This window comes from Anopheles nili, chromosome 2, assembly GCF_943737925.1.
Source record: "Anopheles nili chromosome 2, idAnoNiliSN_F5_01, whole genome shotgun sequence".
NCBI classification, from domain to species: Eukaryota; Metazoa; Arthropoda; class Insecta; order Diptera; family Culicidae; genus Anopheles; species Anopheles nili.
Window position 1 is genome coordinate 60432381 of NC_071291.1, and position 20492 is coordinate 60452872.

A 20492-nucleotide genomic window follows, 5' to 3' on the forward strand; every position below is an offset into this window, starting at 1 on the left:
ATTACACGGCGTGTGCCGTTGCGGGTGGTTTCGTTGGAAAGGGAGTGAAACATGCGCAAACTTTTCCGCTCGTTTCCATCTCGGTTGAGGGGGAAAGATTTAATATTGAAGTGCCTTCGGCTGGGGTTGCTCGCTCGCTCGGTTGGGGTTTTGGGAAGCTCGACACAATCGATCAATCGCTGCTGGAAATGTGCCGGGCAATTAAAACATTTCGCACCCACACCACAGCACAGCTGGAAAAAGGAGTACAATTATACACAAAAGGAAAAGGAAAACAGCAGGTTAAATGAGAACCCCGTGATGAGAGCGTGTAACAAATGAGCGTAACACGTTCGACGGCATGTAATCGGTAATTGTTAGTTTATTTTTCCATCATGTTGTATAAAATCACACTTTTTCTTTTGCTTAATTTGTCATTCGTAAACCCCTCCCCCCACTGGGCGGGATCATGCGTGTATGACATTTTGTGTGGGTGTGAGTTTTCAAAGCAACAATGCTTACAAATGTTTGCTCTCTTGTTTTTTTTTCACTCAGTGCAACTGCACATGTCGCGTACATCGAATTTGCGTTGTCTCCTCGTGGAATCTCATTCTAGCGCAGTCGTGCGTAACCTTTAAAGGATTCCCTGTGCTCTTCTGCAAACGTCTTTGCGTTCAAATAACGTCAATCTAATTTCTATCCTTCCATGAATCGTGGAATCGTAAACCGCTTCCAAACGCTTAGTCTCTCCAAAAAAAAAAATGGCATTCGTGGAACGTTCTGTTTGGCTACGCAACATCAAACACGGGCTTTGCTGTTTTGGTTTTTTAATTTTATTTGTTGCGTTTTGTTCGTTCGTTCGTTTTGCTAGCAGTTACGTCTCTAGCGCCAAAGATTTGCCACCCTTTTGCCATCCTTTTTTTTCTTTTTTTGGTTCACAGTCTTATTTCCCTCGAAACGTGTGGTTCGTAATTGAGTTTTAGTTCGATGACCGATCGCACGCTCGGCGATCGGTGCCTTTTAACAGCTTTTGGTAGGAATAGTTTGCTTTTTTTTGCTCGTGTATTTGTGCGTATTAAAGTTTACGATCGTTTTCAGTGTTAACGCTACTCGGGGATTTAACATTTATATCTTGCTCTTTTTTTTTACTGATGATTAGAAAGAAACCCTTTTTTATTATCCGTCGATCTGTGTGTAATACGTAAAACTTAAAACACGACATGGGTATCTCATTCATGGCACTTCTGTTGCTGCTAAGCCAGAGAAAGGATCGTTGAAAGGACGAGCAGCATACCTTCACAGGAAAACCGTATTCAAGCATATCGAGTAGGGGGTGATTTTAGACATATTTCAACCATATCTACGTACGATCAGTAAAGCAGTAAGGGGATTTTTTTATAATAGTTTAGAGCTTTCGCTTATGTACAATTATTCTGCCGAATTGTCCGTTCCGTAAGCCGCCTTGGCAAGTAATGCGATCGACAACCAATTCTTCTCCTAGCTGTATCCCCAATCGATGTAGGGCGTGGAACGGAATATAACAACTTCCTTTAAAGGGACGCCTTCGCGTGGGTCTCGAAACAAGAAAGGAAGAATTAACGCTAGCTAATGCACAGTTTGCTGAATTCATTCTAAAGATTATTCAATGGCTTAGGGTCAGCGGATGCTTCCAGCAGTTCGTTACAAGCAGCAACATTCCTTTCCAGCACTCACACAATTCGCGCTTTTCTTTCGCTTCTTGAGGCTGGTACCGAGGGTGCGCGAAAGAACAGCAGCAGTTTCGAGGCTCGCAGCTGAAACTCAGGCCGGTGTTCGGAAGATTTTTACATATCGTTATCATACTCTTCAATTATTCATAACCTTTCACGTGCGGCGGTAGCGCGAAGCGCCACGAGCGGGAAGGATTATGAAAGCGCCCTTAGAGGTTTTGCAAATTTCGCGACAAAACCGCACCGATGTCGTTGGCCTGGCTCCGTGTTCTTCTGCTGCGGGAGGAGGGCGCCTTCTGCGCCAGATGGCACGATTCGCACAGGGATTGGCGGTTGCCGATCGATAGCACCGTTGCCGTTGGGTCGGCATATTTTTACGCCGTGTGGATAATATTACGCGAAGCACGATAATTATTTGATAGTTCGCGGGGTTGACTCGACGTTTTAAAATCGATCTGCCTTATGGGGTTTTTATATGGTAAACGATCCACAAAATGGGAGAACAAAAGCGAAAATCGTCTCATAGGTGGCTCGGTAGGAAAGATGATCGGTTGTGCTTGCCGCTGACATCGAGAAGCATCTCACCGTTGGCATCCAGGTATAGGCGTTCACGACTCTAACATTTAGTGGTTTGGCACGGGGTTTTGTTTTTTATTTGTTGCTACAACTAGCTTCCGTTCCGGTTGAACTACGGCATTAACTACGACGGCTTGAGGTGCAGAAAAACACGAGGTTGTAACGTTAGAAACATTTAGCATGAACGAGATAGTACGCGATTAGGTGTGGTAGCGAGAAGAGAGATTAGAGATAGATCGATGGACGATGTGAGAAAGAAGTGAGAAAGAAATACGACGCCCCGCAAAAAAACATGCATCTAAACGACGATCATCGGCGATATCTACAGGGGAAACGGGGTGGATTGTGGGCAAAAATGGGGCTGTTTTCACCTGATTTGGCTCGATCTCGAGCGGCTTCGCACAATTGATGTTTTGATCTTACAGTTCGAGAACCGGGGAATCATTTACAATTTGGGGCGTTAAACAAACAAAGCAACGGGTGGGTCGGCAAAGGTGGCAAGAAAAACCACCCCCAAAAACCCACCCCACTATTTTGCTAAGCGAAACAGACACGCACATACGCACTATATTTACACGTTCCGTTGGCTCGCACATTCAGAAACCGCCACATTAATATTCAACGCGTCAACCACTTAACAATTGCACGAGTCGCAAAGCCACGCAGCCCACCCACGCTGGTAGGTGGTCCGTGGGGTGAATGAATTTTTTCCTTTTTTGCTTTAATCATACAACAATGCTCGCCCGCCACGACATTTTACATCAAAGGGAGGGATTTGATTCGTTAGTGCTTTTTTTTTTGGTTCGCAAAAACCTATCACCTACGACGGTTGGAAAGCGACGGTTTTTCGGAGGGCAGGGTGTTATTTACATTGCAGTTGGTGTGTGTGCGGGTGTGTGTATGAGTGTCCTTGGCCTGGAAGTGAAAGACGGTTCCAAGGATTCATCCGGTTCGCCAGACTGACGCCAGACGAGCTTGCGAAAGGATGTGTACATTCCGCAAGCTAATCAATCACCATCTGAAGCAGAAACCGTTCGCAGACTGGCTTAAAGCCGATTATGCCGTCACCTTGAGACATGGGGAGCATAAACACACACACACACTTGCAGGGGGCCACCAACCATTAAGCTACATCACATTAACAACGCGCGCGTCATCGATTCCGTTGCAGCATGCTGCTTGGTTCACCATCACCATGGTTACAGAGCCACCTTCGATTGCAGCAATCGTAGCAGGAGTACCATCGGCAGGATAAGACTCCAATGCAGCTGTTTGGTGAAGACGACGCCACTAGTGCCGAAGATGGGAAAATGAATTTCCTCCGGTTCCATCAGCGTTTCATCGTCGGCATCCAACCCATTCCCGGGTACGGCATTGATGCTGCTCCCAGTGCCCTTATACCCGCTGCCAAGCCCACCATTCCCGTTGGCCATTCCCCCAGATGCACCCACACCACCGGAGACGGAAAACGTGCTACCCGAGTAGGGACCGGTACCGGCGCCCGAATGGCCACCGGCCGTGTGTGACCGATGCCGGGAGGTGTAGTTGACGCGAAACACCGCCTCAGCGACGCCTCCTGGTGAGGACACGACAAAGTAGAACGTGCGCGGGACCTTCTCGTGCATGTGCGCGTAGGTCAGACGTGCCTCCTTGCAGTGCGGCGTCGGCAGATCCTGTTGCAAAGGCGCGTGGGAGAGAGAAAGAGAAAGATGAAAGCAAAAATGAGAAATATTGCACATTGCACATGCACTCGGGGTTTTTGAATTTTGATAACAGCGCAGGAAGCTTTTAGCCTCCACCCACTTGGTGTCCTTTCCCAAGATAAACGAAGCTGGAAGGATGGAGCGGGATGAGACCACAAAATGACGACCATTTCGATATGCGAGGGTTAGGCGAATGTGCGCACGTTCCTCATTGATGTGGTCACGTGCGTAATCATCGCTCGGGATCGGTGAGTGGTATTAGCTTTTTCGTCACCGGCTCGTGCACGCTCGTGCAAAATAAATCATGTCTTGTGGGGGTGGATGAGGAGGAAAAAAAGAAAAAAAACCCAGTTCGCTTCTCATATCCCTTTCCCCGAGCCGGAGAGTGCAAGTTCCACGTGGTGGCAGTTGCGTGATCCATTTCGGGTTCGGAATGGTTTCAATTCGATTTTGAGGGATTTTTTTTGCTGTGGTTGCAAATGATGATGGACGCAGAAAGAAAGCAGAAGGAAGCGAAGCTTTGAGAAAGCTAAGCAAAATAAGACGAGAGTTTTGGGTTGAAATACGTGCATTTTTCATTGCGCTCGTTTTCGCGAGGACTACTTACCGTGAAGCCGTAAGCGAGCACCTCCGTACCGTACTGGTTGCCGGGTGTGTAGATCCGATCGCCATGAAGCCATCGGGCGGCGTTTGCAGGAGGATTTGAGCAAAACTCAACCGCCAAATGTAGTGCCGTTCCGGGCAGGACGATTGGTGTGGCGTTTCGGGCTGTTACGGTTGGAGCGCCTGCAACGTAAAGGAAATGGAATATTAGAGGATAATGTTTGTGTATTTTTTAAAAAAAGAAAAACGTCACCAAAACCCCATCAAACTGCTTCTAAAAGAGGGCAAAAAAAAACATCAACAACACTCCATTAAATCCATCAATAATTACTCGCTGAAGCTGAATTCTTCGTGCAGGTTTTCAGAGGAACATAAATTGTTTACTCCACCAGTACGGTTCGTTCTTCCCAGGGAGCTGGTAATAAAAAAAACCGAGCTTCAACCACCCGAAGCAAATGCAAATGTTGCCACCCTCGTTGCCTCGTTAGCATTGAAAAAGGGGCGGCTCGGCTGGTGCCTCGGGGCGCATCATAAATGTCATTACGCTCGGTACACATCCAGGCGGATCTGCATTTTTTTCCTCTTCTTTTTCTCTCGGTTCAAGCTGAAATTGTGCCGGCTGGATGAGTGGAACAAAATAACATACAAAAAAAAAAGAAGAAATAGCAAGCGAAAGAGCGAACTCGCCTCCATCAAACTGTTGTGCCTCGGAGCCATGCCGGCCATGTTCGTTTGGAGGCTGAATTTCTTAATCAGTTCCACCCACCGTTTGGGTGAGCGAGCTCAAGCCGAATGTGTGGGAGGGCGACTAATGAAGCAGTCGAACCATGGCAACGCCTACTACGGTTGGATGAAGCACTGTGTTCAGTTGCAACCACGAGTTTCACCATTGAAAATGGGACTGAATCTCTTCTCTATCCAACCGTTGCCGTGTGCTTTCGGAGCCATTTTGAAAACCGTGCATTTAAGCAAGCGAGCGAAAGCTGCATGCACACGAGAGACGCATTCGTTAATGTTGGGGCGTGCAGCGAACTGCGCTGCATCATGGTGGATAATTATACATTATTATTTCACAGCCAACGCTTCGTTCACCATGGCAACCGGGGATTCGATGGGATGGGTTCGTTATTGGGTTTTTTCCGAAAACAAAACGTTGGAGCTACATTGGAGCAATTTTGTTGTTTAAAATTCCCTTACGCGTGTGCTGCATTATGCACAAAAAGGCATCCTTTCGGTAACCATCCCATCGGGATATGCGAAAGCTTCGATCGAGCGCATAAAATCACGAGATGCCATGTCGAACCGATGGGAAAACCCTCAGATTTAAACCACCCGAACCAGGGAAAGTATGGTATTTGTTACAAATATCTATTATGCAAAAAAAAACTCATACACAAATAAAAAAATCCCAGCATAGAAAGCGAATGCTGCAATCCTAAACCTATCTCACCTTGGGAGATGGGTGCGAGCGAAACAAGCACCGAGGAAGAAAGAATCCGAGACAGAAAGAGAGGGCGCAAATAAAAAAGCAGTACCTTCACCTCTCGGGCAGCACCATTTCATCCCGTACAATGCCTCGGGGTGCAATCAATATAATCGCCAACATAATCGTTTCATATCCCAAACCATTATCCCTCCTCCACCCCCGAAAACCTGGCCGGTTTGGGGCAACATGCAGAACCTGCCACCGGAGCAGTCCCATTCGGAATGGGGACCCAGGTCGAAAGGTATCCTTCGTCCATGATGATCGAATTACAGCAAATAACGACTGCGGGTTGTGCTGTGCCGTGGCATTATCGTTTGCTTGGAAGCTTGTAGCAATTTGTCGGATGAAACTATTAGCAGATTATTATTTTACCAAATCTCGCTCAAGACGCATGCAAACTGGGTGTGGGTGGCTGCGGAAGGAGCAGGGAATTGGAAGTGAAAAGCTATAGCCAGCCGCTTCGGTGCGGGCGATTTGATATTTCAAATCGGATCAGATTCTTTGCACTGCGGCACGTAGGAATTGCATTGGAAATTGATTCATTTCTGCATTTGGCTCGGTTCAACCTTCTTTCTCTGAGGATTTATTCGACCGAGCGAGGATTGTGGAACAACCGAGCATAGGTTTTCTTTTCCTTTTTTTGTTTTTATTGCTGCATTCTTTACTACACACGACGACGATCGCTTTTCCATCGTAATTCGGGCTTCAATTTCCCAAAAAAAAAAACCGAGTATGAGTTAGTTAAAGCATCGTGATGGAAAAAAATGCTAAAACTTGCCATGCTACTGCATGATAAAATGTTTAAATGCCACTTACTCAGCGAAGCTCACTCACTTAGTGCAAAGGGTTCACTGCGAATCGAGGTGTGACAGTTGCGTAGGCGGCGTCGGTGGCACCCATAAAAACGTCAATACGACTGCCGGTGACGATGGGCCATTCCCGCACCAATCGCAAGCGCAAGGAAAACCAAAAAAAAAAACGGGGACCGGTTTTCCGACAACAACAGAAAAAAAATTGTATCACGTTCGTTCGTTCGATATTGGAATTCTAATTCTATTCCGCCATTTGCGCGCGGTGCTAGATTATATTCTTTTTTCTCCTTCTTCTTGTTTCGTTTTTTTTCGCTTCTTCGAGACTCCGCGTTCTTTTTTGGGATCGAAGCAACAACAGACAGATGGAAGAAGACAAAAAAAACCAAGAATGAGAATACTCTATGCGAGAGAAAGCGTCAATCTTAATGATTCGCCGTGTCGTTGGGGTGACTGATTTTTTTTGTTTATTGTTTCTTTCGTTCTTCGCCCCAAAACCCGCCGCGTGCCATCACGTGGAAATGAGAAAACGTTTCGTAATGCAATAAAAATCGAATCGAGTTAAGCTTAATTTACTGCTCTGTCATGTTAACTTAATTCCCCGCTTCGATTTTATTTTAGACAAGCTTTCGCATTCCATTTCCGATGCCGCTGGTGCTTAGTGAGTTCTAGCTTGCTTGGGGCCTAGCGCCTTTTTTCGGCAAACGCGTTCCGCTTCGGCAAACGAATCCCGTTCTGCTCGAAGCCTGCCCGGCGTGACGGAACGTTCGGCAGTAATAGCATTTATGACGGTGGTGAGATGAAATGGCGTTGACAATAACGAGGCCTAGCGTGGGTGCTTGTGGCGCCGGGAAACTCGCTGGCTTAGGGGTAACGATTCCACAGTCGGGGATGGAAATTGTTCCCGTAAAAAAAAACCCAACGTTCATTTTTTGAGGGAAATAATTTTATTTATAAAAAAAGGGACTTCCAACGAGACACATTCCCAGGCGCACAACTGTTGATTGCATTTGCGAAAAATCGGCAAATCGGAAATGCACCCAAGCGCGAACCCGGCCGCAAAAGTACGCCCATAATGAAGTCGGGGTTTTTCAATTTGCCAGTGGCAGGAAAATTAGACGTCAACATCGACCGGATGCCGTTGCAATCGCCGTGGCCGGGAGGGAGGTGATCGAAAATCAGCTTAAGTAATTTTAATTCAATCATGCCCGTTTCCCTTTCGCAAAACGCGCACGCGAGGAGCCCGAAAACCAGAAAAAAGGTGGTTTTTCCAGGAAACGAACTTCCTGAACGAGGTTCTGAAGGGGGACAAAATATGCATCTGCCACCCAACTTGGGATGGGTGGGTTTTCGTTTCCTGGTTCTGGAAGCTTCGCGAGCCAAACCAAATCGAAAACGGATTGACGGCGGAAGGATATTAAAGGATTATTTTTCTCCATTTCTTCATTCCCCCCGGGGGGCATTATTATTACTTTCACCACACGCGTCAGCAGTCGTGCTGTATCGTAAGATCGTGCTGCGGTTGTACCGAAGAAGGTTAGCAGGAAAATAGTGGAAGCAGCAAAAAAAATAAATAAAAATAATAAAGAACCCACTTCGATATCGGTTGCGCTACCGTCAAGCTCGATCGGCGTTCCGGAACGACCCCTTTCTCTCTCTCTCTCTGTCCAAGGCACCCCCAAGGACACCCGTTAAGGGATTTCCGTTTGCTTAAGCCCGTTTGCGGGGTGGAATATGCTCGGCATGCAAGCTCCGGCTTATGGTGATTATCTTCGATTTCAATTTTCAACTTTTGCTCTCTCATCGCGCTCGGGAGTTTGCGGCAGCGAAGCCGAACAACCGGGTAAGGCATTCGAACCGAATGAGTTAATTGAAACCAGCAGCAAATTTTGTTAGCTGCACTTTTGCCTTTTACTCTCGTTCTCCCTCTATTTCCTTCTTTTGCATCCATCGTGCATTTGGCTCGGCACACGGGCAAGGGCCAGGACGATATCCGTTTGATTTGATTTCGGTACTCCCAGATCGGCGGCACATTGTCGTCGCGCCTTGGCGCTTTCCAGCAGATCTGGGGCGCTTTTTTTTTTGCTTCTTCTCTCCACTCGCTCCAATTTGCCTGTTTGCCACCGCTCGTTTTTAATTTTTGCTCCCCACGGCCCACGCCGACGTTTGATAAGTTGGCTGACGTTTTTTTTCCTTTTCTTTTTCCTTCACCTTTACTTTGACTCATTCCGGCCTTTTTTTCCACCCATCCCGGCAGAATGTTCGGTGGTTGCTTTAATCTCGTAATGGCATGGTAATATTTTAATTATCCTAATAGCTTTAACCTCGGGCGCTATCCGTAACGTGCGGTATATTTCTGCCGGGTGGCGTTACGGCTCGTTTTGCAGTTCGGTTGCGAGCGAACCCAGGAAACCCAGGACCCACTCGTGCAATGGAATACCGCTCGTGAAAGCTCTGCAAATAGTGTGGCACGGTGGTTTAAGGGGTTTGCACGCCAGAACACGTTACAAGCCTCGTATCTCGACGCGTTTGAAGTGGTTTCTAAATAAGACAAATCGCACGCTACAGCTCGGAATGCTTCTTCTAGTTTTTTCGCTTCGTGAAGAAAACGCGAAAAAGGATTTATTTCGTCACAATTTACATTCAACGACCCATCCGCGGACGACGTGATCCACCCGGGGGGGGTTTTTCGTCGCGTGACGGCAAATAGCTTGGGAAGGTAAATTTTCGGTCCATTGTCTGTCATCATAATGATTATTATTATTGCGATGCCCGCTAGCGATCGAGAGAAAGAGAGAGAGAGAGAGAGAGAGAGAGAGAGCGAGCGAGAAAAAGGACATGGAACGAACGAACGGAACGGACAGGAGCACGTCGGTTTTACGCTGTGGCGGATGTACATGAAAAATAGGATGAATGGAGAACTTTTGCCGCCCCCACCGACAGTGCCCACCCACTTCCATCCGGTTTTCGGTAGGCTATCCCTCTTGGTCGCTTGGCAATCTGTCCCGTGCATCCGCCATCATAATATGTCAAAAAAGATGGCTGCTGGCGGCACAGGAGATAGCACAAGTTTGACCATTTAGCTTCGGGATGGTTGGACCTTCGAACCGTTTGCTGGAGCAGTAATAAAAGGCACAAGAAGCCGGAGAAGAAGAAGCCGTAGAAGAAGCTGGAGAAGAATGTGCATGAAGAAGCGAAATGAAAAGGAAACAAATGCCCTCCGATGCCCGCATGCGAAGTACTTTTGGCGGGAGTTTATTTTATTGCCTTCTTTTGTCGCAGCAAATCGGAATAAATTTGACATCAAGTGAGGCGGACGCTAATATGGGAGTGGGGGGGGGGGGGGGAACTGGATGGCAGGCGATGCGAAGGTTAGCGAATGAAAAATTGAGCGCCCCCGGGGCTACAAATTGTTCTTCTCTTTCGCAATTTGCCCTCCGATCGATCAGTTTCCTGCTTTTCGGGATGGGGCGTGCTTTCGGGGCAAATAAAGTCTTCAAAAATTGTTATAATGGAGCTTGGGAAAATAAAAAAAATTGGTAAAAAGAGTGAGAGAGAGAAAGAAAGCATAAATTGGGAGAGATGGAAGCAAGTAGACTTTCTTACAGCAGCATGTTCCGAGTGATCTAGTGAAATTTGGTGATTTATGTAGATCACGGGAAAAGTTTTCATTCCATTCTCGTCCTTTTCGGGGGCAGTGTAGGTTTTTCCAATGAATAAGAAGCTTCCCGAAGGGCAACAATGTTTTACGAGTTTGTGATAACGAATTAGCGCTTGCAAATACACGTTTTTTTTGCTGATCGCTAACGTAACGCATATTAGCAGCAAATTAAAAGCAAATAAAACAAGCCCTTTTTTAAACTCCCATCGGTTGCATTATGCCTGCATCTTTCTATATTTCAATGAAATAAAGGATAAGTAATAATAAGACCTAAACGGGGAGGAAAAAAAATACGAAAACCGAGCACACACACACAAAAAAAAGGGATCAATCATTCGCAAAAAGGGTGCGCCGGATGTGTTCCATTTATTCTGCGCCCCCACCAAAACTCCCCAGGACGAACGCGTTTGGTCCTCGCGATGCCTGAAGCATACTCGTCCCATTTAGCATCCCTTTCCAGTTGATTAACGCTGGCCCGTTTTTAATTTACGCAACGCTGCATTAGGAACTTGACCATCCGTACCATTCGCTACGGATTCGTTGGGGGCGGCTCGCATTTAAAACCCGTCTCGTCCCAAACCCTCTCTGCTGGCCGTTAAGGTGTTTTTGTTCCGAGGTTGCCCATCTCGGTACTCTCGGGCCATTCATTAGTCAGCGTCAGAAAATAATAAATTCAGCAAATGGTTTTTGATGCGAAATTAACGAACGAGCCAGCCCCCCCGGGGGTGACCGACAAGCGGACCGGCAGCAAGACCAGTGACCGGTTCGGTGTCTATTTATCTTTTAGCTTCGTTTTGCGAAGGCTAACAAATTTTTCCCGCACTGTCGGCATGATTTCCTCGGCTGGCGACATCGAAAAAGGGGGCTGGTTGTTGGGCAGCGAGCTGGAGCGAATAAATCTTGAATAGGGGATGTTTTCCTTGACTGGAAGAGCTCGATTGCCATTCGAACTGTGTCCTTTATCGACTTCTAAAGACGGCTGCAAAGCTCTAGTGAAAGCCCCAACTCGAAGGAAATTGTATCAAGCCGCATGAATATTCCATCACATTGGAGGTGAATTATGGATTCGTGCTTGTGTTCGCAGCTCGAGGTGAAACAAGCAGGGCTTTGATTTGGTTTTTACACCCACAAAACCAGCCTCAACGAGTGGGGCCGTGCTATCGATTGCTGTGCAATTATTTCCCAACCACTGCAATTGGAAGCGTCAATCAAACGGGTTTTCTCTTCGAAACAAACGACGATTGGGTGCCATTTTTTTCATTTGATGGCATAAAGCTGACAAGTATCGACAGATCGAGGACCACAGGACAACAGCAGCAGCAACAAAACGGTCATTCAAGACGATTGGTATGATAAATTTTTGATACGGCATTGCAGCTAAACGTGGCCCTTATTTATGGCCACCGTGTCGATAAACCTGTACGGGGAGGGCTCGAATAAGAAAAGAAACACCCCAGTGAGTGCACCTTCAGCACGAGTCCAGTCAGTTTCTATGCCAAGGATCTTACATGCAATCGTGATTTGAAGAAGCGCTTTCTCGAAAAAAGGGTCCACGAAGAGAAGAGAAATGAAAAAAAAAAGAAAACAAACGACCCACCAACATGACTTCCTGGCAGGCGATCCAATTTATGATGCTGCCATTTTTGCCCAAAAACGCCCGTTTTGCAGTTGCAACCACGCGCCCTTCCCGGTGGTTTGCAGAAGCGCCCAGAAAGCAACGTTTCCAAACAACGCCGAGATTGTACGGGAAATGGTACCTTGGCACGAAAATGCCCGTACGTCGTTCGAAAAGCTTGACCAAACAGCTTGAGAATGTAGCGGTCGTTATGATTGATCATGAGGCGCTTGTGGTGCCTTAACCGTGCACGCGTGCTCGAATCGAATTGCAGTTAGTTAGAGTCCGAAGTAGTGGACTCACTCCCGCACACAAAAAAAGGGGGAGGAAAAACACACACACACACACCGGCGCGAATAAACTATCCCCTTGCAGCCGGGTGAGCTTTGTTGTCTTCTTGCCTTCTCGAATCCGACGCGAAGAAAGGCGCAATTTCTTCAGACGAACGGAAACATGAAAGCACCCTCCGGTCGGTGCACGAAAAGCATAAAAGAAACTCCCTGGTCGCTTGGTTTGCGTCGCTTTGTGTGCCATTTTCATCGCCATTGCCTTTTGTGAAGGCTGTTTTTTCTTTTGGGTGTGTGTGTATGTACTCCTGCACTTGAGTTCATTCATTTCCAAAAACGGGCAACGAATTACTGCCAACACTCAGACATATTTCATTTTCGAGGCGGGTTTCGGAGATTCTCCGGGAGTTTTTTTCTATCTTCTTCGTCTCCGATTGTGTGTGTGTGTCTGTCTTGTTGCACCGTGGTCAGTCTAGACAGTGGCATTTTGGCTTTTCTTTCTCTCCTCTGCTGCTGCTTTTTATTTCATCTCCACCAGAGCCACATTTCAATGCAAACGGCTAGACCGTGAATCGATGGAATGCGCACATTCATCTGCTTAAGAAATGCAATGCACTGTAATTGGCGAGGTTTTTAAAATTGCTCAAGAGCTCGAGGAGTCTCTCGCTCTGTCGGTTTGTTGATTTAATTTAGCGCAATTGCTCAAAAACGCTCCCGTTTGGGGTAAAGTGCCCACGCAAGCACTGCCAATGCAATAAAAGCTCGCCTTCTCGCGCGAAAGCATTTAAAGCCATTCCTTTCGAGGCGAATTTCAAGCAAGCCAAATTTTACAATGCATTTTCGTGCGGCGCACTAAAGAGCGATCATGCACCCGGTGTGGGAGGCTAGGAATTGTTCGTAAATTCATCTCTCGAGCAACGTTTCAGCTGGAAGCGGATTTACATGGGGATCTCGCTATAATAAAAAACAAAAAAGGTATAAGAGCAAAAAAAAACCCAACGACTCGAACAAACGTACTCACCCCCATGTTAGGTTTTCTGCCAAGCGCGTGCTCAAGCCTCCCCCACCCACCCACACACCCACCCACCCCCAGAAAACAATGGAAACTCCATTCTTCATCTCAATGACGATGTAACGGTAGTGCAGTTGTCCGGGCACTGGCATTGCAATTGCCTGTAAGGCTCGGCTGAAAATCGGTGAAAAAAAGAGAGAGAGAGAGAGAGAGGGTAAAAGGCCGCCGCCTTTTATTTCGTGGGAGTGCACACCACCTTTTCCAACCCCCTAAACCGTTTTGCTAAACGAGCGTTAAAGCGTTTCAAAATGGAGCAGCAAGAGGAGACTTACCAGAAAAGGAAACCCCTTTTGCCCGCCGACGGGAATCCCATCCCGTTAACCACCTTTCGCTGGAGTGTCCTTTTTGCTATGTGTTCAGTTCGCTCTCGTTTTTTTTTTTTGCTTGTTGTCCCCCAAGGAACGAGAGAGAGAGAGAGAGAGAGAGTGAGAGAATTGAGGAAAAATAAAACAAACCAAAAAAAAAAACGAAACACGAAGACCCCCAGGCCTGGATTGACCCGGGCGAGCACTTTTTCGACGCTGAAGAACCCAATCGGTGTCCCGGAAGGGTCGAAGGGAAGCACACAATAATGTTAGGTTAGGTCCGGGTGGCCCGTTGGCCATTTGCCAGGCCCCTATGGGGACAAATAACTTCACCGTCCGCCCAGGACACACGGGACAGCAATAAATAGCTCGTTGCGGTGTACGACATCAAGTTCACGGAGCGAACGGCCGAGAAAATGGGGCTCGTGGGTGGTTTGGGTGGCGTTAGTGAAGTTCCCGTCCTTCCCGGTGGATTCGTGGCATAGGACGGGCTCACCAGATAAGCCCACCGCGTGATGGCACGATCCGTTCCCCGTGCCGTAAAGGACTTTGGCAAGTTGGCCGGTCGTTTTGGTTGGGCTTCTCCAGAGCTTCCGCCGATTGGCCGTTCGATTGAAGCAAAGCGAAAATAAAACAAAAAACAACTCCGAAACAAAACGGAAACACTACCCACCGGAGTTGAAGTGGCCGAGTGAATGGCCGGTGACCATTTTCGAAATCGCATGCCAATCGCGGGGACGAACCTCGTGGTCAGCTGGCTTTTTTTTTGCTCCATTTCTTTCTACAGCCCCGGTCTCTGGAGAGTGGCTCTCGTTTTTTTTGTTACGTGTGCTCTATCCTATTGAAGAAACACAATCCCGATTGCAACCCGGGCGTGCATGCGGTTTCCTTTCCCAAGGGCCCCGGTCAGGACGAGCCGGATGTCGGATGTCGGATGCCGAATTGGCCAGGACGAACCTTGTCCGGCTAACGAAACCCTTATCGTTTTATTTCGCGCACTATTGGCCGTACCGTCGCATCGAAACGGGGGTTGATAGAGAGCGAGAGAAAAAAAACATCCCCCGTAGCTTCGTACGATCGGAAAAAAAACAGAACGCTGCCGAAACGAAGCCAATATTCAATAAACCCTCCCGCTCGAAAAGAGGGCTTTTGTGGGGAGGAATTTCCTGTTCTCTTAGCTTGTTCTTTCTTTTTTTTGCTTGCTGCTTCTCTCTCTCTCAGCCATCGAGCCGCTTCGAGAGCACAATTAAAAACTAGTTGACCCGCGCGGTGGAATCGATTCCGCGTTGCCTTACCTTTGACCGCGATCGAAACCGTCTGGAGCACCTCGAGCTTTTTGCGGTTACCAGCAGCGGCTGCGGTGGTGGCGCTCTGTCCAACGCACTTGTACGTGCCCGCGTCCTGATAGACGACGTCCTTTAGCGAGAGTTGACCGGTTTGGGCGTAACTGCCCGAACCAAGCCCTTTCAGGCGAGCCGTTGCCGAGTCCAGATGCGACCAGCAGCCGAGGGAACCTGTGAATAGAAAAGCGCACCAGTGGTTGAATCCAAACGAGAAAAAACAAAAGCTTGTTAGATGCGAGAAGCACCGAACGGGCGGCTCAATTGATATCGTATCGCACCAGATAGATGGCGGATTTGCAGTGTTAATGGAATTGGAGTGCTTTAACTACAGAGCTCTTCTGGTGGAGGCGCGTTGCAGTGCAGTTTTCGAATTGAAAAAGGTTATTGGTTTATGAGCTATACCGGGGGTTTGTTTTATTGAAGAACAAATCGCATCCGAATTTAGAGGAGGGATAAAAATGAAACGCATCTAGTAGGCTGTAACGGGTCTGTTCTGTTGAAGAGCCAACTCTGCCCAACCGGCCTTTAGGAAAAGAAAAAAACAAAAATGGTGGAAGTCTAGGTAGGCCTTGCCAACTGAATAAAGTACGTGTGGCATAAGAACGTTGGTTGTGTGCCTTTTTTTTTGATTCTCCTCCCAGAGTACCGGCATTTTAAAACTCCCTCACAAGCGTTGAGTGAGTGCAAAAGTTTTACAGGGATAGGAATGGCGTCGAGCCACCTATTTCGGCACGGGCATTACCATAAAAAAGTGAGCAGAAAATCGGATCACTAGCAACTTTCCCCGTGCGGCCCTGGGAGGGCATGTCTTCGCTCAAGTGGCCCATCGTTCGGGTGTGGCGGCCAACTAAAGCGCACTTTGCTTTGATGCATCCGGCGCACCTCCCAGCTAAGCCCTTGAGTTGTAATTTTGATTCCATTTGCCACTTCCGGTGGTGGGTAGCGGGATCAGTATGTAAATCATCTCGTGCTTCCTCTGTCTGCCGGGGTTTTGCTCGGGTTGCCGGCCGTGTCGGCTCTAAAAACTTCGGCCCGTCGAAATCGAAATGTTGGAAAATTTCGACAACTCCTTCGAGCTGCTCGACGAACGGGCTTTCGTGGCGTGGAAGAGGAAACAACCGTCTGGGACAAGTTGATAGCTTCATGACACATAATTTCCATGGTGCAGGCGAGTCGTATTTGGCCAGAACGGAACGACTTTGCCGGCTGCACTCATTCCGAGCGCAGATCGTTCCTGGGTGGGTCGGCGACGGTTTGCAAATGTAAACGGGAAAACTTGTCCTTCGACGCAACCACCGGCAGCGGAAAAGCCCTCGGCGAATGTTTGCTCAAAAGGGGCAACACAGAAGGGTGTATCAGGTAAACGCATATGCAGGACCTTCTCGGAAGTGAGGTTCCTTTTGCGAAGCGGAAGTGTTTAACAGCGGCGTAACACTCGTCGGGCGAGTCCGACCGAGCTTTGGAAGAAAGTTTTAAGCAATTTAATCTTCATCGAGCCGGGTTTTTTGGTGTGCTTCTTCTTGAACACCCCTCCCCAACGGACGTCAGTAGCCGTGAGGAGACTTACCTTGCGGGCATTGCAACGTAACGGAACCACCGAGTTCGACTTCCATCTGGCCACCACCCTTGATTGGGGAACCACCCGGGACAAGCCCTGCCGGGAAGGATCCTGCACCGTTTGCGTACGGGAAACTACCCGGTGAGCCGGAGACTGCAGACGATGGGACAGCGGCCGAAGATGATGAGGATGCTGGTGATAGCGAGAGGTCCTGTTCAACCGGTTCCGAAGTGACGTCGACCGGTTCGTCTGGTTTGTCGTGGTTGTGGCGTGCAACGAGAAAGATAAACAGCTTCATTGAGCAAGCGGAAGCGCGAGAAGTTGATGCGCGTAATTGAAAGCGTGAGGTGGTGATTTTGGTGGAGAATGTGCGTGAAATACGCTCTATCGTGCGCTTGTCAAGAGCTGGTGTAAGCTCCCACGAATTAGGAGGAATTAATGCACTAAGAAGCGTAAAATACAACGCCATAATACGGTGATCAGATCTTCACAAAAAGGACATCATGGTGATGTGTGGCTTAGGTAGACTATTACACCCTTAATCCAATGTATGGATGAAAAACAAATGACAGTTCTGCATCACCCGGAAAACATTGTATTTTGGCAAATTTATCGCTATTCTACGAGCTGTCAAATGACAGCTGTCAAGCGGTGGCAAAAAAGGACCCATTTTCTACGAGCTCGATGATATGGTTTCGAAACAACAGCACAAGCCAGATCGACCGATACTCACATCGCACACTGAGATAGTACCCGATGCTCGAGTACTGGAAGTTGAGATGCCGCGAGGTGCACTTGTACCATCCCGAGTGCTCCCGTCGGATCGCCGAGAAGTTAAGGAAGCCATCGCCCGTCTGCGGAACTGGCGGGTCACCGTCGTCCTTCTGCCAGAGCGGCGTACTTGGTGGGTTGGAATCGACGTCACACTTGAGCGAAACCTCGATGCCTTCCCGGAGCGGATACCCGAACCCGGGCGTCCGCGTGATGGCAAACGATGGTGTGTCTGTGGGCAACAGAAAGAAAAAACGAGAGAGAAAGACACAAGAAAACGTTAGCCTTGGAGGGAAATCGAACTCGGCATCGAAAAGTGACGCTCTGACACGGTACGGACGTGGCAGTATGCAGCAAACACGGGTAGCCGATTGATAGCACTAATGAAAAATTCCACTCACACTGCACATCGAGCAGGATCGAAGCGTTTTGGCGCACTTTCAGCGTCGGGTGCTCCATGATGCACAGGATACGGGCCTGGTGGTGCACGCGGAAAACGGCAGCCAGTTTTGCCTCCGACACGGCACCACTGTTGATCTTGTACGGTTCCTTATCCTGTAGCCGAGAGAGAGAGAGAGAGAGAGCGTGAGAGAGCGTGAGAAAAGCGTAAGAAGTGCGATCGTTGATGAATATCTCGTGTACGTGTCACGCGGTTTGCATAACATCCAGGCGCAACGCCCGCGTGCACTCGAAGCATGCCATGACGAGGTTCTGCAGATGTTTTCCCAGGATCAGGCCTCCCATATCCTTCCAACCCCACGCAAGTACAATTCTTCTCCGGTTGAGTGGAAGGAAAAGTTTTCCCACCACCTTCGCGGTGGGAGGGGACAGCAACGCTAACTAACCTTATCCTTTCTTATCTCCTGCAGCTCGAGCACGTCGGTCGATAGTTTCTGCGCGTGCCGGTCGATGCCGGGGCTGAGCAGCACCTCCCAGGTGAGCGTTGGCTTCGGGTTTCCACCCTCACTGACGCATGCCAGCGTCAGCTCGGAGTTTTCCTTCACCGGGATGAACATGTTGCCCGCGTCGAGCCGGCGGGAATCGATCAGCAGGTACGGTTCCTTCGGTGGATCTGTGGAGGAGAAAATGCGAGCGGTTTTTGGGTGATTGAAATCTTTCAAAACTGCAGCGGAAAGCATCTTTTCGGAGCCCACGATGCTCGGGATCGGTAATGCTTCCCAAACTGTGATTTATTTTTATCACCAGCGGAGGCGTATGTGTGCGCATTTTAGTTTGCGGAAGCAGAAAATAGAAGCAACAAAAAAAAAAGAAAAGAATGAAACCAACCGCACCGGATTGGAACCGAACGGAACTCAAATGAACTGGAATGGAAATAATTTCGGTGGTGGGACGAGACAAACGCCCCCGTCATCATGGCCAAAGTCGCTGCCATTTGCGAAAAATATGAAAACTTTGCCCCTTATCCTTGGGCGTGGGGTTTAATTTAATTTCAAGGTTTGAGCAAACAGCGCCCCCTCCGTTGTTGGTGGTGAAAGATCGAACCCACCGCCGGGTCGTGGGAGATTGATTTAGTTTTCGAGATGTTTGTTTTTTATGTTTTTCCGGCTTTGCGGGGGGTGGTGATAAAAACGCGTAGAGAAACGCCGTTCGAACGTCCATAAGAAGAGTCCATAAAAAAGCAGTCGGGTGAAGAAAAGACCAAAAAAAATAAGGCCAGTTGCAACCCGACGAGAGAGCAAACTTCATTTCCTGTGCGTTCATCTTGATCGTGGGGAGGTTCACCCACACAAACACACACACACACACTTCCGGCCGGTGGTGGTTTCAATCCAGAATCAATCACGCTCGCGTCCCATTTGATGAGATTCTTTCTCTCCCAGTGCGGTTGCACCCACAAAAATGGCTTACCCAACACGATCAGCTTGATTGGCCGGCCGTTGAAGAAAAACCCGCGAGCATTTTCCGCCTCACACTGCCACACGCCATCGTCCTCGAGCATCACGTTCGCGATGGTAAGCGCACCGAAGGATTCGCGCACGAACCGTACGTCAGCGGTGCGTGACTTCTTGTCCGTAGCGTGCACGATCTGTCCATCCTTAAGCCACACGCCCGTCGTGATGTCGGCATCGACCTCACAGTTTAACCGCACCGTCTCGTGCTGGTCGGCGTACACGAGCACCACATTTCCGTCGGCCAGCTGCTCCTCGGCCGGATCGCGCACGATCGGTCTCAGTGGCAGAACGAGTGGTTCCTCCGGTTCAGCGACAGCTCGTGGAACTTTTCCCATCGGCGAAGGTATCTCCTGTTCGGCACTCGCGTCCACCAGATCTGGCCCATTGAGGAAGATGATTTGCTCGTCAAAGTTTCGCCCCCCAAAGACGGCATCGAGCGTTAGGTCGGTTCCGGCTGGTGGGAGAACTCGCGATGTTCCATGCCCGCTGCTATTCCGGTGGCCAACGGGCGCAATGTACACGCTGTCGTCGAGCAGGATGAAACTTGGCTCCGGTTGTTCAACCTTAGCTCCATCGCCATACCGTTGTCGGTGGTTGTCACTGGTTGTCGCCGAAGAATGGGACACTGTAATTGGGTGCTTCGGTGACCCACCGGGTGTGGGCGTCGGTGTCCTTCCGGGCTCCAACTGTGCGCTCGTCGATGGATTTAATTTCGAGTGCACCATCGCCGGTGATGGTGCGCCGCCGCTAATTAGTTGATCTAAATTACTCGCTTTTAAACTATCGATCACGACCGGCGGCTTCACCCCGGGGTGGAGTTTCCGGGCGTTTTCCATCGCCGCATCGGCCATGTTGCCGTGACCTCGTACATCACCGCCATCGGCAGAAGTTGGAGCCATGGAAATGGAGACTCGCGGAGACGCATGGTCTGCTTTGTTGCTTGCAGACGGAAAGACCGTTTGGGGTGTGGAACCGATCGGAGGAGTGCCTGTTGGAGGTGTTTGGGACTTGGAAAGCTCTCGCCGGTCCCGGGTAAAATGGCCGTCGGTATGGTGCTGTGGTCGGTGTTCGTCGTTCGATAGAACGCGATGCCGTGGATCGT

The 20492-nt window shown here is 48.8% G+C and overlaps 1 protein-coding gene across 1 annotated transcript; it reads right to left on the reverse strand.

Annotated features, from left to right (window-relative positions):
• Positions 1 to 3463: 3463 nt before the first annotated feature.
• LOC128727278 (uncharacterized) lies at positions 3464 to 20241 on the reverse strand. Its single transcript, XM_053821176.1, has 8 exons — positions 19347 to 20241; positions 18323 to 18549; positions 17879 to 18032; positions 17440 to 17709; positions 16716 to 16955; positions 15101 to 15319; positions 4575 to 4753; positions 3464 to 3937 (listed from the first exon to the last, which is right to left on the reverse strand). Exons 1-8 carry the CDS (start codon positions 20239 to 20241, stop codon positions 3464 to 3466), a joined length of 2658 nt encoding a protein of 885 aa, XP_053677151.1.
• Positions 20242 to 20492: the final 251 nt, after the last annotated feature.

Excerpts from the sequence above, each read along its gene's own strand:
- LOC128727278 (XM_053821176.1), bottom strand. The coding sequence starts at position 20,241 with ATGGCCGATGCGGCGATGGAAAACGCCCGGAAACTCCACCCCGGGGTG. Across the intron at positions 18,550-19,346 it reads AATCAAGCTGATCGTGTTGG|ATCCACCGAAGGAACCGTAC; the intron begins GTAAGCCATTTT and ends TCTCCTCCACAG. Across the intron at positions 18,033-18,322 it reads AGGAGATAAGAAAGGATAAG|GATAAGGAACCGTACAAGAT; the intron begins GTTAGTTAGCGT and ends TCTCGGCTACAG.